General features: G+C 42.3%; 1 protein-coding gene across 3 annotated transcripts in view; it reads right to left on the bottom strand.

Moving 5' to 3' along the window:
* The window catches only part of DENND11 (DENN domain containing 11), a 167,300-nt gene that overhangs the window by 134,551 nt on the left and 17,036 nt on the right, over window positions 1-15,713 (bottom strand). For all 3 annotated transcript variants that reach the window (XR_016313209.1, XM_089680700.1, XM_089680698.1), the window contains exons 2-4: window positions 4,421-4,520; window positions 4,111-4,269; window positions 2,762-2,915 (exon numbers count right to left, since the gene is read on the bottom strand). Coding sequence is in view for 2 of the 3 variants with exons in the window: in XM_089680700.1 (XP_089536826.1) it covers window positions 2,762-2,915; window positions 4,111-4,269; window positions 4,421-4,520 (413 nt within the window). In the remaining variant the exon portion in view is untranslated. The remainder of the gene's footprint in view (window positions 1-2,761; window positions 2,916-4,110; window positions 4,270-4,420; window positions 4,521-15,713) is intronic.

Below are 15,713 nucleotides of genomic sequence, written 5' to 3'. Positions count from 1 at the left end.
CAGTTTCAGGTCACCACAAATCCAGCAGTGCCTGTGGAGCCCGAGATTACCAGTCACCTACCACACCCATGATGACAAGCTGTCCTCTTTTGGATCCTGAGAGGATCCCACCTACTGTACATCCAATAGAAAGTGTCTATGTCATGCAGCCACCATAGTGGAAAAAAAAAGGAAGAAGGACCCAAACAGAAAGTAACAGATGTGGAGAATGCATGGGGCTGTGGCATCACATGCCCACAGTTTAAGTAAAAAAAGAAGGGAAAAAAGGGCATTTAGACAGGGAATAGGGATAATTATCTCAGAGTGGGGTTTTCATGAGTCAAACTGTCAAAAGTACATACTCAACTAGGTCTTCACTGAGCTGCTAATTTAAACTGTATCCAAACTCACAAAGTGAAGATTGGCTACATTATAAAGAGCTTCTAGAATGTTCATTGGGCCTAAGTAGTATCAAAATGTACCTTTTGACTGGAATTTCTAATGTCTAAAAGAAACTTCCCATCAGGTGAGGAAAAAAAGGACTTAACTGGTACCAAGGCATGACACAAGTAATTAAAATTCATACATTTTATTTACAGAATATATTTAAAAAATGTAAAAAAGAACATTAAAAAAGTAGGGGCGATACATTTCCCATTATGTAGTTATAACTTACAGATTATCCAAAAAATAGTGCTTAAAAGAGGACAGGCTGAAAAGGTCAATGCGTTTTGCAAAATTGCTTCCTCAGGACCTTAATGTGCCTTCAAGGAAGTGTAACTAGAATGTCCCTACAGAGCATATAAAAGACAAGTGGCAGCCCGCAAGCCCATGCCAAACAGATATGGTATACAGGTCAGTGTCATCCTTTAAAGGCATCACCATGAATATACGTACTTCCTATACCAAACATTGGCGGCTTATACAGGTAAATCATCCAAACTAAGCATATGTCTTAGAAGGGAGCAAATTCTAAATTAGCAGCCCATACAACACCTGTGTGACAGTCCTTACAAGGATGGTATCTGAGGATAATGGTCAGAGATTCCGATTACTGTGTGGTATGGGTTATTATTTTAGGATTTTCTCCCTGACAATCCTCCCCTTTTGAAACAGTTCATAAGAGGGTAGTTGGCTGGAATTTTATGTAAGGCTCAAGTCTACAACTATGTCCTAGGAGTTTACACATTGAAGTTTGCAAAATAGCCCGTTACTGTTTGTTGCCTCTCCATCCCTGTCATTTTGACATACCCTCCTTCTATGACAGATGCCTTAACCTGTATACCAGATCTGTTTCGCATGGGCTTCCAGGCTGCCACTGGTCTCTTATATGCTCTGTAAGAACATTCAGGTTACACTTCCTTGACACATATCAAGGTCCCGAAGGAAGCCATTTTGCAAAATGCGTTGAACTTTTCAGCCTGTCATCTTTAATCACTTGATCTCCAGAAGATTTACCCCCCCCTTCCAGACCAGGCCATTATTTGTGATACGGCATGGTGTTATTTTACCTGACAATTGAGTGGTCATGCAACAAAGTACATATATGAAATGTATTACGTTTTACCCACAAATAGAGCTTTTGGTGGTATTTGATCACCTCTACGTTTTTTATTTTTTGCACTGTAAAAAAAAAAAAAAAAAAGTGACAATTTTGAAAAGAAAAAAAAAAAACACCTTTAATATTTTTTACTTTTTGCTATAAAACATATCCAATGAAAAAAATGTAAAAAAAGAAAATTTCTTCAATTACGCCAAAATATATTCGGCTACATGTCTTTGGTATAAAAAAAAAAATCCCAATAAGTGTATATACAAGAAAGTTATAGCGTCTTCAAATTGCGATGTATACAGTGTATATAAAACGTCTACACACCCGTTTCGGCCGAAAACACCCCTTTCAGCCATCGGCCGATATGAAAAACAGCATCGATACAGGTGCCACAAAAAACCCGCCCCTCGCCGCCACCTGCCGCTCAGTAGTTCTCAGCCGTACCTGAGAAACCATCGAACAATCCCGGTGCTGGGCATAGAGATTAGTGAAGGAAAGATGACCTCCACTCATCTCTATGCCCTTGGAGGACCGAAGCGATGTCACTTCCGGTTCCGGCCATTTTTTTTTTTTAAAGCACATTGTTTAAACCACACGTGAGGTATTGCCACGAACGTCAGAGCAGGAGCAATAATTCTCACACTGGACCTCCTCTGTAACTTTACACTGGTAACCTGTAGAAATTTGTAAAGCATCACCCATGGAAATTTTTAAGTGCAGCAGTTTCATGCCATTCCACGAGCGTGAGCAATTTTAAAGCGTGACATGTTGGGTATCTATTTACTGGACATAACATCCTCTTTCATATTCTATAAAAATTGGGGTACATATTGTGGTTTTTTTTGCTTTTTACTCAAAGTGTATTTTTTTCCAAAAAATATATATTCATTTTTAAAAACTGCGCATTTTGAATTTTCCTTTTCGGCACCAGAATTTCAGTGCACCACTATTATAATTATTATTATTATACAGGATTTATATAGCGCCAACAGTTTGCTCAGCGCTTTACAATATAACAGGAGACAATACAGCAACAATACAATTCAATAAAAGAAGGATAGGAGGGCCCTGCTCCTCGAAGCTTACAATCTAGGAGGATATTCTTTTATTTATATATATATATATATATATATATATATATATATATATATATATATATATATATATATATATATATATATATATCGCTCTCACTATAAATTACCAAAAACCACACACAAAGAATCTGACCTTCATCTCCGGGTATAGATGCTTGTGTACAGTGGACAACCAGTGTACAGTAGGCTGGCAGGCCTGGACATTGACCCCTGGGGGCAGGATTCCCTTCTTGTCTTCATAGAAGGCCTCTAAAGGAGTGTAGTGACCAGGTATTTCCAGCTGGTGCCTGAGGAAAAGAAAAAAAGAAACTATGTATAAGAAGTTTCAGAAATTAAATACAGTGGTAACAAAATGGACATCAAAATGGTTCTGGAACCCATAAAATAGTTCACAATAAATTTAAATCATAGATACCACAAACTTTATTCCATCACAAGGTCATTTGCCTGAGCCAGTTAAATAATAGAAGGCACCAAAAATCATACACGATACCCAAAAAGGATGTCAGTGTCAAGAGGATTGCCATATGAAGTCTGCAAATGAAGATTAAAGTAAAAAAAAAAAGTCTACTGAAAATATTTTTTTTAGATTTAAAGTGGGAGGGCTAGAACCTTTGTTAGGCTTTATTTCTGTCTTGTCTCCCTGTTAGGAAGGCTTCACCTCATGTCCTGACCCAGAGTTACTGGTGCCATTTAAGACAGGAAAGAGTGTGAAATTCTCCCCAGCAAGCAAACTGCAAAAAAACTGACAGGTGCTCTAACCCTTCCACACTCTATACCAAACAGGAGGAAAAAATAAGTTAAAAGGTTGACTTATACTTTAGCCTGAGATTTTAGAACCGCCTGTTCTGGTAATAAGGACTAGGATGGCTGAGCAAGAAGCGTGACAGGTATGAAGAGCTCACTTTAAGGCAAACTACTGTACATGTCTGCTTTAATGCCCCCCTCCCCAGAAATGCATGCTCACCTTTCCTTCATTCTTTAAGTAAAAACTGCAGGAGAGGGCTGCATTAGCCTGGGTTCACACTGATGCGGTGCAGAATTCGCAGCGGTTTCTGTGTGAATTCTGCACATCACAATTGCACCCCGTTCATGCGAACCGCTGCGGGTGTGTATGTTAACACCCCAAAATCAGTTCACAAAACACAATGCGATGTGCAGAATCGGATCGCATGGGTGTGAATACCCATGCGATCTAATTCTATTGCAGAGCAAAAAAAAGGGTCCTGCACCTTTTTAGTGCCGATGCAGTGCGATTTGAGCCATACAAAATGTATGGCTAAAATCACACCCCACAGAATTCGCATGTGAATTGCGCAGGAATGTGGTGCAGTTCCTGTGCGAATCACATGCAATATGCCACACCGCATGTGTGTGAACCCAGGCTTAAAGTGACCGTCTTGTTTTGCCCTACGTAGTTTCCTTCCCTTGTCTCGGTAGCTTCTATCCCAAAATCCCTCAATATACTGAAGACCATCTTACCGGACTTGGTTCTCTAGAAAGTGCATGTAGCGATAAAGCAGTGTATAGGAAGGGGACAGTATGCCAACAGACTTCATTCGCGCTCCTCTCTCCAACTCGCTCTCTACCGGCATGTTGGCAAAGCAAGCAAGACCAAAAAAGCTGCCTTTCCGAAAGTAGCTAAAAAGAGAAAATAAAATCCAGAATGGATCAATAAGAACAGTACAAGGGCTAGTATATGGGAAGGTAATACAGAAAACAGAAAGAAAATATCTCTTACACCATTAATAAGAATATTCTAAAAAAAAGTCATTTTTAAGACCTCACTTACATGAAATCAGACTGCACCCTGTGGGATCCACTGGCCATAGATTTAAATTCCACCCCTTCTAAGTCCATGTCCTGGGGCAGACACCATTCCACAATATTCCCTGTGGACAAAACACAAATGCCAGTCAACTACGCTTCATCTGATAAAGGTTTCTAGCTTTATGAATGAAAATTCTAACCAAACATGTAAGTTGTAATTTCTTCATCAGATTCTAGGGAAAACAGAGACAAGCCTGCATGATAGCCTCCCGGTAGTTGTGGATAGAATGTTAAACCATGTGTACACTTGTGGTTGGGGGTCAGTAAAAACAAGTGGCTGAGCCGCATTTTTGTCTTTGTCACCCGATCAGCCTTCCAGTAACACACTTCCTGTCCTACGGTGACAAGACTCACTCACTGTATTTTGTCTTTGGAAAGCAGCAGCCTTGCTATCCTGGGACAGGGCTACAGAACTCCTCCCACTCTCCTTTATTACAGAGAGAAGGGGGTTCTGTAGTCCCCAGAGATAGCTGGGAACAATGTAACCAAAAACAATCAGTATAAGTGAACAGCACAGGACGATTATTAATTGACAAGATTTCTGACAGGATCAGCAGGCATTTATACCACTGACAATGTTTATCTGTTTGATATTGAATGCTGTCTAGCAGGTCCTTGTTATTAAATACTTTCATGTGCACGGGGGGGGAGAGAAAGAGAGGGGGTGAGAGAGAGAGGGGGGGAGGGGGAGTGAGAGAGAGAGAGAGAGAGAGAGGGGGGGGGAGGGGGAGTGAGAGGGGGAGGGGGAGAGAGGGGGGGGAGGGGGAGAGAGGGGGGGGGAGTGGGAGAGGGGGGGAGGGGGAGTGAGAGAGAGGGGGGAGAGAGAGGGAGAGAGAGGGGGGGAGAGAGGGGGGAGAGAGAGGGGGGAGAGAGAGAGGGGAGAGAGAGGGGGGAGAGAGAGAGGGGAGAGAGAGGGGGGAGAGAGAGAGGGGAGAGAGAGGGGGGAGAGAGAGGGGGGAGAGAGAGGGGGGAGAGAGAGGGGGGAGAGAGAGGGGGGAGAGAGAGGGGGGAGAGAGAGGGGGGAGAGAGAGGGGGGAGAGAGAGGGGGGAGAGAGAGGGGGGAGAGAGAGGGAGAGAGAGAGGGAGAGAGAGAGGGAGAGAGAGAGGGAGAGAGAGGGGGGGAGAGAGGGAGAGGGGGGGGAGAGAGGGGGAGAGAGGGAGAGGGGGGGGAGAGAGGGGGAGAGAGAGGGAGAGGGAGGGAGAGAGAGGGAGAGAGAGGGAGAGAGAGGGAGAGAGAGGGAGAGAGAGGGAGAGGGAGGGAGAGGGAGAGGGAGGGAGAGGGAGAGGGAGGGAGAGGGAGGGAGAGGGAGAGGGAGGGAGAGGGAGGGAGAGGGAGAGAGAGAGAGACCACAAATACAGAGCTTTCCTGAGATCACACTGTGGAAACTGTGCAAATGGTGCCTGACAGTGTTCTCCTTTAACCACTTATACCCCCTTCCTGCCCAAGCCAATTTTCAGCTTTCAGTGTTGTCGCACTTTGAATGACAATTGTGTGGTCATGCAACATTGTACCCAGATTAAATTTTTATAATTTTTTTGAGACAGAGCTTTCTTTTGGTGGTATTTAAATCACCTCTGGGTTTTTTATTTTTTGCTAAACAAACCAAAAACTGAAAATTTAGAAAAAATTAATTTTTTTCTTAGTATCTGCTATAAAATTTTGTAAATTAAAATAAAAAATGTTGGAAAGTGATTTTTCTCCTTCACTGATGTGCGCTAATGAGGCTGCACTGATGGGCACTTATTAGGAGGCACTGGTAGGTGGCACTGATAGGCAGCACTCATATATGACACTAATAGGCGGCACTGACGCGCACTGTTAGGTGGCACTGATTGGCAGTACTGAAAGGCAGCTCAGATGGGCACTGATATGTGGCATTGATGTACACTGGTAGGCACTGACAGGTGGCAGAGATGGGGCTACACTGATCATCAGGGCACACTGCTAACCCTGATGATCAATGTACATGTCCCCTATGAGGAATGTCGATTACCGGCTCTCCTCTCCTCATGAGCTGTCAGCGTGACAGCTCATGAGGAGAAGAATGCCGATAACCGGCATTTCCTTATTTACATGCGATCAGCTGTGATAGGACACAGCTGATCACATGACAGAGCCGACATCATCGGCTCTTTCCATTGATCGGTGATCAGCTGTGTCCTAGGGACACAGCGCACCACCGATTGCGCGGTTACAGTAGGAGGACATCATATGACGTCCTCCCAGAACGAGAGAACCGCCTTGCGCCCGTCATTTCCTTATATGGCGGTTAAACATGCATTGAAAATTCTGTTTACTTAATATAATAAAATTTCTCATTATGTTCAGCTTCTCCAAATGAGCTGAAAGTTTAAATCAACTTTGATCTGCAAACATTTGCTTTGTAAGGAGATAGGTTGGACAGAAAGGAGAAAGAGGGTGACCAACCTCCTCTAGTACTCCAAAGAAGAGGCAGAAGGTCACAAGTTTTGGAATGCACTGGCACCATCTTTGTGCTATGCGGGCTACACAGTATGGTTATCACTGTATAAACCTTTTAGCTAGTGGTGCAGTGAAATGAAAATTCTGGACCAAAACCAAAAATTCAGGATGCATTTGGCCAAAAACTGAAAAGGACAGTTTTAAAAAAAATATATATTTTTTTTATATATAAAATTGTATTATATTTGACTTTTTCACTAATATGATGAATTTAAATGAACATGAATTTAAAAAATACAATCCAGCAACGTAAATTAACTTTTATTGAAAGTAACACACAAACTGGACAGAAAATAAAATGAAATATACACTCAGCGGCCACTCTATTAGGGACACCTGTTTAATTGCGTGGTAACACAAACTGATGATCAGCAAATCATATGGCAGCAACTCAATGCATTTAGGCATGTCAGAAGCTGGTGCTTGAAAGAGAGAGCCCGATTACAAAGTGGAGACTGTCACCATCCTCACAATAAGACAGCCGCTTACCAAAAAATTTGACCGCTCAAAGGACTGGTCACATTACGCAGTAAATTGGTCCAACTGATGTGACACGGACTCCTGAATGCAGGCTCCTTCCAATGATTTAACAAGCACTTCTCCAAATCATAAGATCTCTAGGAAGCAAACCTCCCATCGGATAACAAAACACCATGTAGAGAAAAGATGCCAACTCATAGTGTAGTAATTAGCTCAACCAGAAAAATTATTAAAATTGCACTTACAAAAACTTGAGTAAAAACTGGCATGTCAAATGAGTAGTTTCAAACCGACAAGATGGTCGCTGTCCTTCCCGAGTGTGATGATGTCACATGGCGCAGCTCCACCCCGTTTCTCCCCTGAGCTCTGCTCATCATCCCCGCCAGCGAGAAACAGTCCCTTGCGGTTGAGCTGCGCTGTGTGATATCATCGCACTCTGGAAAGACAGCGGCCATCTTGTTGGTTTGAAATGACTCATCTGACATGCTGGTTTTTACTCAAGTTTTTATAAGCGCAATTTTAATAGATTTCCTGGTTGAGCCAATTACTACATTAAGAGTCGGAATCTTTTCTCTACATGGTGTCTTGTTATCCGATGGGAGGTTTGCTGCCTAGAGATCTTATGATTTGGAGAAGTGCTTGGTAAATCATCAGAAGGAGCCTGCATTCATGAGTCCGTGTCACACCAGTTGGACCAATTTACGGAGTTATTTGACCAGTCCTTTGGGTAGTCACATATTCTGGTAAGAGGCTTTCTTGTTGTGTGGATGGTGACAGTCTCCTATCTTTTACGATATTGATAGCGCTGCATTTTACTGCTAATATTTGTTACCTTTTACGTATTGTATGTGCAAGCTGCTTTATTTTGATAGGTTGGTGTCTAAACGCAAGTGTTTACATCTTTTGGAAGAAATTTTGGCATCTAGACGTGGTGAAGATGAATTGCTGAAGTTCAAACAGAGCATCAGAATGTGGAAGAAAGGGGATTTAAGCGACTTTGAACATGGCATGGTTGGTGCCAGACGGGCTGGTCTGAGTATTTCAAAAACTACTGATCTACTGGGATTTCCATGCACACCCATCTCTAGGGTTTACAGAGAATGGTCCGAAAAAGAGAAAATATCCAGTGAGCGGCAGTTGTGTGGCCGAAAATGCCTTGTTGATGTTAGAGGAAAACTTGGTTGCTGCAACATTCAGATGGTAGGGTCAGAATTTGGCTTAAACAACATGAAAGCATGGATCCATCCTGCTTTGTGTCAACGGTTCAGGGTGGTCAAGTAATGGTGTGGGGGATATTTTCTTGGCACTAGTAAGGCATACCTAAAAGTGGCTGGTAAGCGTATATAAAATTAAACTTATAAAGGTATTTTTACATTGACGTCAATAGGGGGCATTTTTGCACTGAAGTCAACGGGACGAGATTTTATCGGCACCTTTTTTTTCTATCGGCAAAACGCCCATAACCCTATTTTGGTCAGCTGAAATATCAGTGCATCACTACTTTTAGCAAGTAATCAGTTACAGGTTTCTAAGTGTATATTTAGTGCCTAACTGCACCAAGATGCTATCTTACAACACTCATTATATAAGTACAGAAGGCAGATACAATATGTCGCAATACTACTTCATAGAAAGCTGCTTCCTTTCTCAGAAAGTCATCCCGGAGCTGTGAGTCATGGGTTGAGAAGGAAGCAGGAACCGACTGCAATCAGGTCACTGTAACTCTCAGCAAACATTAAATACTGACGGCTTTAAAATGTCATCACAGGACAGATCTGCAACAGCAATTAAGACCTATTCAGTCAGCGCCAAACACACGAAATGTGCAAAACCCTGAACAAACAGTTTTCAACAGACTGCAGCCAGTATCAATGATGGCTGATTGGTTGCTTTGGTAAAGAAGACCTGTGAAGAGAGATAAAGAGAGGCTACCATTGCTAATCTCCTTTTGGGAATTCCAGTTGCCTGGCTGTTAAAATGGACCTTAAAAGCAGAGCTAAACTTACCTTTCTTTCAAAGATCCCCATCATCTGTTGGGTGCCGATCTTCGGCTGTCTTCATTGCCCAGAACGGGATGATGTCACTCCTGCGCATGTGCAGGAATCTTCCTAGCACACAGGGACTGAGCTAGTGATGTACACCAGAGAAGACAACAAAAAAGCAGGTAGGTGTATTCTATTGTAGAAGAGACACTGCAGGTCTCTTCTGAAATAAAAAGTCTGACTTACAGCTGAACTATAGTTCTGCTTTATTCCTGACATAATTGCCAAGGTGCAGTTTTTGGCAGGTGAGACACTATGGGATCTATTTTTTAAAAAGTCTACACGGCTATTCGTCCAGTTGAACTGCCTCTACATCAGGGGTGTCAAACTGGCGGCCCTCCAGCTGTTGTGAGCCTACAAGTCTCATCATGCTTCTGCCTTTGGGAGTCATGCTTGTAACTGTCAATCTTGCAATGCTTCATGGGACTTGTAGTTTGACAACAGCTGGAGGGCCGCCAGTTTGACACCTGTGCTCTACATCCATTCTATACTAATTAACTAGATGTTGTGAGAAATCTGGCCATGCGTGGATCAAAATTCGGCTGGTTCAGCAAGGACTACTCCATCTGTGGCCATTGTGGTTGAATAAATATCGATCTACTGACTGTCTTCTGTTCAAATGTCCTATTGGTATATTCTCTGCTCGATCAGCACTGCAGGGTATAGATTGCAACTCTGATCTGTGTATTCTGAGGGCAGGGGAGCTGAATTGAGTCAGTTTTTTTCATTCAACCCACCCTGTGTGGCCTTCTGTAGGCATGGAGCTGTATTTCCATGCACAAAGGTGAAATATCCCCCCCCATGTACATTCCTCACAGCTAGTAATACATGAAAGGTCTGCAAGTGTCCATTTAGTATTACAAATTCAGGAAAAGACATTAAGAGGCACATCTATGGCATAGTTCATATTAAATACATACACTATGCACTATTCATCTGGGTTATCCAATGCACATTCATACAAGCCATCTCATCTTACAGTCCACCTAAGCTAGCAAATAATAGCCCTGCATTCCCAATACTGACCCCCAAAATGGAAAGTGTTAACTGGAGTCCACATTCCATCAGTGACAGTCCTCCCCTAGGAGAATGTCTGATGTTATGGTTGTGGAACCAAGTCTTCCTTCAAAGCACTGCTGTAGAGCAGCAACTTTGTATCCAGCTGGCGAATATCACAAAAGGGCATGTTCATCCACCTAACCAGTGGCTGATGTTGAACTAGCTACAAAGTTAAGCCGGACATACATGGATCGAAATATGGCTGGTTCAACAGGACCTGGCCAAAATTTCTATCCAAGCATGGGCAGGCTGATTGTACCCAAGTTTTTTTACTTTGTGTTCTGCCAGCCAGGAAGGCTCCCCGCCGGCAGAACACAATGGCGCTGTTGGCATTCCCCCCATCAACACAGTCAGAAATGAGTGATTTTCTTTCCATCCATACGTGGTGGAAGGAAAGAAAATCAAATCATCTATGGATTGTCCTACAGAAGAAGCTGAAGATGTCACCAGTTGCTGTGGATTGGCAAATGAGCTGTCACCGATGGTGCAGGACAAAGCCAAATATACATTGGCTATAGCGTTATTACACATTCTCCCCATTTCCATTTTAAAGCAGCATAAAACCCTGCTTTATTTCATTTTTATTGGGTCCCAGGTGGTTGATACTATAATGTACTAGTATGTAGACTTGCCTGATCAAAGCTCACTAGCGCTGAGCTGTCACCGCTCCAAGCAATTCCATCTTTGCCCAGTCTTCCTTTGGGTTGATGCTCTCTGACCACGATGATGTCACTTCCACACAGGAGTCACCATGGCAGCACAGCACTCTCTCCAATTAAAGTACACACAGTTTGCAGTGAAAGCACAGGTAACTCTGCTTGCGAAAGTGACATCATCGGCCAGAGTAGACATCAATATCTGCCAAAGGGCGCCCCGCTTTATATAGTTTCCAAGGTACCTATACATAACACTTATGAACAGCGTACCTGCTAATAAAGTAGATTTAAATACTTTAAAGTGTTACTAAACCCTGGACTGCATTCACTATATCTGGCCTCACACAGTACACACAACATAGAAATGAAATTATTTTAGTAAGTATAAACTGCTAAATACCTTTTCTCATCAGCAGTTAGAGCAGTCTTGTGATTTCTATCAGTGTTCAGCAGAGCACTGGTTAAAGCTTGTAGGAGGAGTTCTCTAGGAGGATGCAAAACCCCTGACCTCTGTATGATCAGTGCTGATTGGCCCTGTGCTGATCACATGCACTCTCCCAAGAAAAAAAAAAAACCTCTCTAGCAATACACACCAAACTGAGCATGTACAGAGTGACTCCACACAATATGTCTTATCAGCAGATAAGAGGGGAGGATCAGAGAAGCCAGGATAAAACCGCATTTTTGCACAATGCAGAGGGATTAGGTTCCCTTAGATTCAACAGTGAGCATAACAAGCATGCTTTACTGCATATACAGACCGATTTTATTTTCAGGTAAATATAAGTGGCCATTTATCAAGCATCAGTGCTGTCATGCAGGAAAAAGGCAAGCGAGTCACATTCTTCCCATACTTGCAAGTACAAAGCACATAATTTATTTTCCAGGCAAATGAAGCAGTGGGGGAGCAAAAGAAAGATGTACAGTCAGTCATGCCCCCCCCGCCACATTTCTGTCAGATAATACAGCACTTTGCCAAGAAATATGTTGCAATTACAAATGTTCAGGCATTCTCATGTTTATTTCTTTTGTTTGTATTGGTATAACAAAAAGCCAAATCTGACACAGTACACCCAAAACTCCAAAAATGGACTGGACAAAATTTTCGGTACCTTCTCAAAATTGTAAGAAATAATTGCATTCCAAGTTTGTGATGCTCCTGTAATTTGTCATTAAACTCCCTTTTATCAATTAACAGGTGCTGACAATATAGAAATCACACCAGCAACCAGTTAAAATGGTGAAAAATTTACTCAACCTGTTTGTCTGTGTGTGCCGCATGGAGCATGGAGAAGAGAAAGAGCAGCAAATAATTGTCTAAGGATTTGAAAACAAAATTTGTGGAAAAGCATGAGCAACCTCAATGTCACAAGTCCATCTCCAGAGATGTTAATGTGTCCATGGTGCGCAACATTGTCAAGAAATTTACAGCTCATGGCACTGTTGCTAATCTCCATGGATGAAAGAGAAATATAGATCCAAGATTGCAATGAAGAATTGTTTGAATGGTGGATAAAGAACCTTGATTAACTTCCAGACAAATTCAAGCTGACCTTCAGGCACAGAGTACAACTGTGTCAGCTCACACTATACGTCACCATATGAATGAAAAGAGACACTATAGTAAGAGACCCAGGAGGACCCCACTGATGACACAAACATTAAAAAGGCAGATTGGAGTTTGCCAAAACTTACTTACAGCTTTTTGGTAAAGCCCATCATTCTACTGTTTTCAGAAAAAGCAATGAGGATTTTAAAGCAAAGAATACAGTCCCTACAGTCAAACATGGTGGAGGTTCACTGATACTTTGAGGTTGTTTTGCTGCTCCAGGTACTGGATTGTCTTCACTGTGTGCATGGCATTATGAAATCTGAAGACTACCAAAGACTTCTGGGGTGCAATGTAGGGCCCAGTGTCAGACAGTTGGGTCTCTGTCAGAGGTCATGGGTTTTACAGAGGGACAACGACCCAAAGCACACATCACAAAGCACCCACAAATGGTTTGAGACAAAGCTCTGGAGAGTACTGAACTGGCCAGCAACAAGTTCAGATGTCAATCCCATAGAGCACCCGTGGAAAGATCTCAAAACAGCAGTTGGGGGAAAAAAACCCTTCCAATCTGAGAGACCTGGAGCAGTTGGCAAAAGAAGAGTGGTCCAAAATTCCAGTAGAGAGGTGGAAGAAACTCTATGATGGTTACAGGAAGTGATTGATTTCCGTTATTTCTTCCAAGGGGTGTCTTACCAAATATTAAATTGTCCATATAATGTGCAACAAATTACAAATACATACAGGGGAAGATCTACTAAAACTCGAGCACTCAGAATCTGCTGCACCCGTGCATAGTAGCCAATCAACTTCTAACCCCAGCTTACTAAAGCAGTAGTAAACTCAGCCATTCAGTTCCTGAAATTCAATACAGCTAGTACACATACTTTTACACCATTCTGTCTCATTGATTATCTCCCTCTGTTTTTTCTTACTATTTTGCAGCTAGTTTTTATTTCTAAGCTCCTCGTCCGAAGCCGGTGCCATGTTGACTATTCTTTTCCAGCATCTATCCTGTATGAAAGTTCCACCCTTTCTTGTAGTAAGGGCCGGAATCTCATGCATACGCATTGGGCTGCTGAGGAAGCTGTGTATGGTGACATACTCACACAGTATTGCAATGCAATGACGCAGAGAGTGGATGACGTAGGGCACGGCATCCTCCGGAACAGTCAGACAGCACACAGAGCATGCCGTGAATTGCTTCAAATGTGCGCATGCACCGGTGATGTCATAAAATTGCACCTGGCTCAAATTCTACAGAACGGCAAAGGTTAAAAAGAATGCAAACACAGCAGCATGTATATGGTTTATAAATTATTTTAATGGACAAAAGTCAGAAAGTTGAGTTTTCTACCACTTTAAATTAGGCTTTGGCAATCAAACCTGGAAGCTGATTGGTTTCTGTGCAGAAGTAAGCCTGATTTTGCACTCCAGCTTTAGTAAATAAAACCCACAGTGACAATTCATATATTTCCACAGTGAAATAAGGTGTAATCAAATAAAATTCACAAATCAAATAAAAAAAAAAAAAGTCCATCAATCCATTATTGAAATAATTAAAAAGTTCCACCAATTCATAAAAAGTGAGCAAAGACTTTCACCACTAGTATATGGATTAGCAGATAGTAAGGTGAATTCCACAATGTGCACAGCCTGAAACCATCACCAACACTCCACTTTCATCAGAGTACAGTTGCATAATGTAGAAACACTTTATCAAACAACCCAGACATGTACTGGTCCCTTAAAAGGCAACAGCCTACGGAGATTGACTAAGCAGAAGAAAAGCATCAGTCCTCGCACTCGTTCTTTACAGGTTGTTTGCAAGCTCCCGACTGCCACAGGGGTCCAAAGTGGAGTTTACCACAGTTCAACAACCGTGTCTCAGTCACAAGCTAGCCCACATTGCTCACTCAGATGTGTCCTGCTCTCTCCCTCAAAGACATGGTAGTTTCATCCTTAGAGGAGTCCATTCCTTTGTCTTTATGGTCTAGCCACCCCCGGGGGCATCACCTCCTCCAGTTACCATCAAGCTGCTGGTTCACACAGTGGGAGTCCTCGCATGTGAGCATACATTATATTTCTCCAACATTCTGGTTATTGCTTTTACCTTTACTAATCAATACGGTGAAAGTTAATTTTTGGACTCAAGATTGACCTCAAGACTTTTCCCGAATTCATCAACTGGGAGAGTGATGTGGCTTATTCAGTCTAACGAACGTATATATTGGACTTCGTATTATTCCCCAAGGAACTCTTAGCACTCTCTTGTTTTGATTTTGTTTCCCCTAAACCAGAGCTAGCAACATCCTCTCTCCCCCTCGGCAAGACAAGCCTACAGGATTATAGCATGCTAACACTTACTATGAGGAGGCTTTAACTTGTGGGCAATTGTATGGTGCCAGCATGTCCAAACAAGTTCTAAAGTCCGTGGCCACCTGTCAAATTTTCAATGCATTCCCCAATATATACAGCCCTCCGTTTCTCTTGTACCAAATTGTATTGGAACGGTAATGTCTACCTTCATTTTGTAAAGATCTGCGCAAACTGTTGGTGCTATATAAATCCTGTATAATAATAATATTGTACACTATATTATTGTTGGCACTGCTCACAATGACATTTAGAAATCAAAACAGTCTTAGAGGAGTGTTAAGTGCAGGATCTGTTTTTTGGATGTTTTTTTTCTGGTTATGGATTACATTCTCACCTCAAGTGAACCAAGCACCGCAGGGATTGAAGTACAACACAAGGAACCGGAAGGTTTTTTTAATCTCTGTATCTTTACTTACACTCTACAAAATGGCAAAATTAAAATGAACACACTGGCTTTGTATCCATTTTCTTCATTTAGGGCTCATTCATATACAGTACAGTGACTGGCATTTTTCCACACTGGATAAGTGCCATTCACCAGGGCTGCTGTTAGAAATCACGGGGCCCCATAAAGTCAAACTGACAGGGTCCCCCCCTCCCCCCCCCCC

Source organism: Staurois parvus, unplaced genomic scaffold (genome assembly GCF_062004578.1).
Source record: "Staurois parvus isolate SC_StPar_1 unplaced genomic scaffold, SC_StPar_1.0 ptg000249l, whole genome shotgun sequence".
Taxonomy (NCBI): domain Eukaryota; kingdom Metazoa; phylum Chordata; class Amphibia; order Anura; family Ranidae; genus Staurois; species Staurois parvus.
This window is presented reverse-complemented; position numbering and strand designations above follow the sequence as displayed.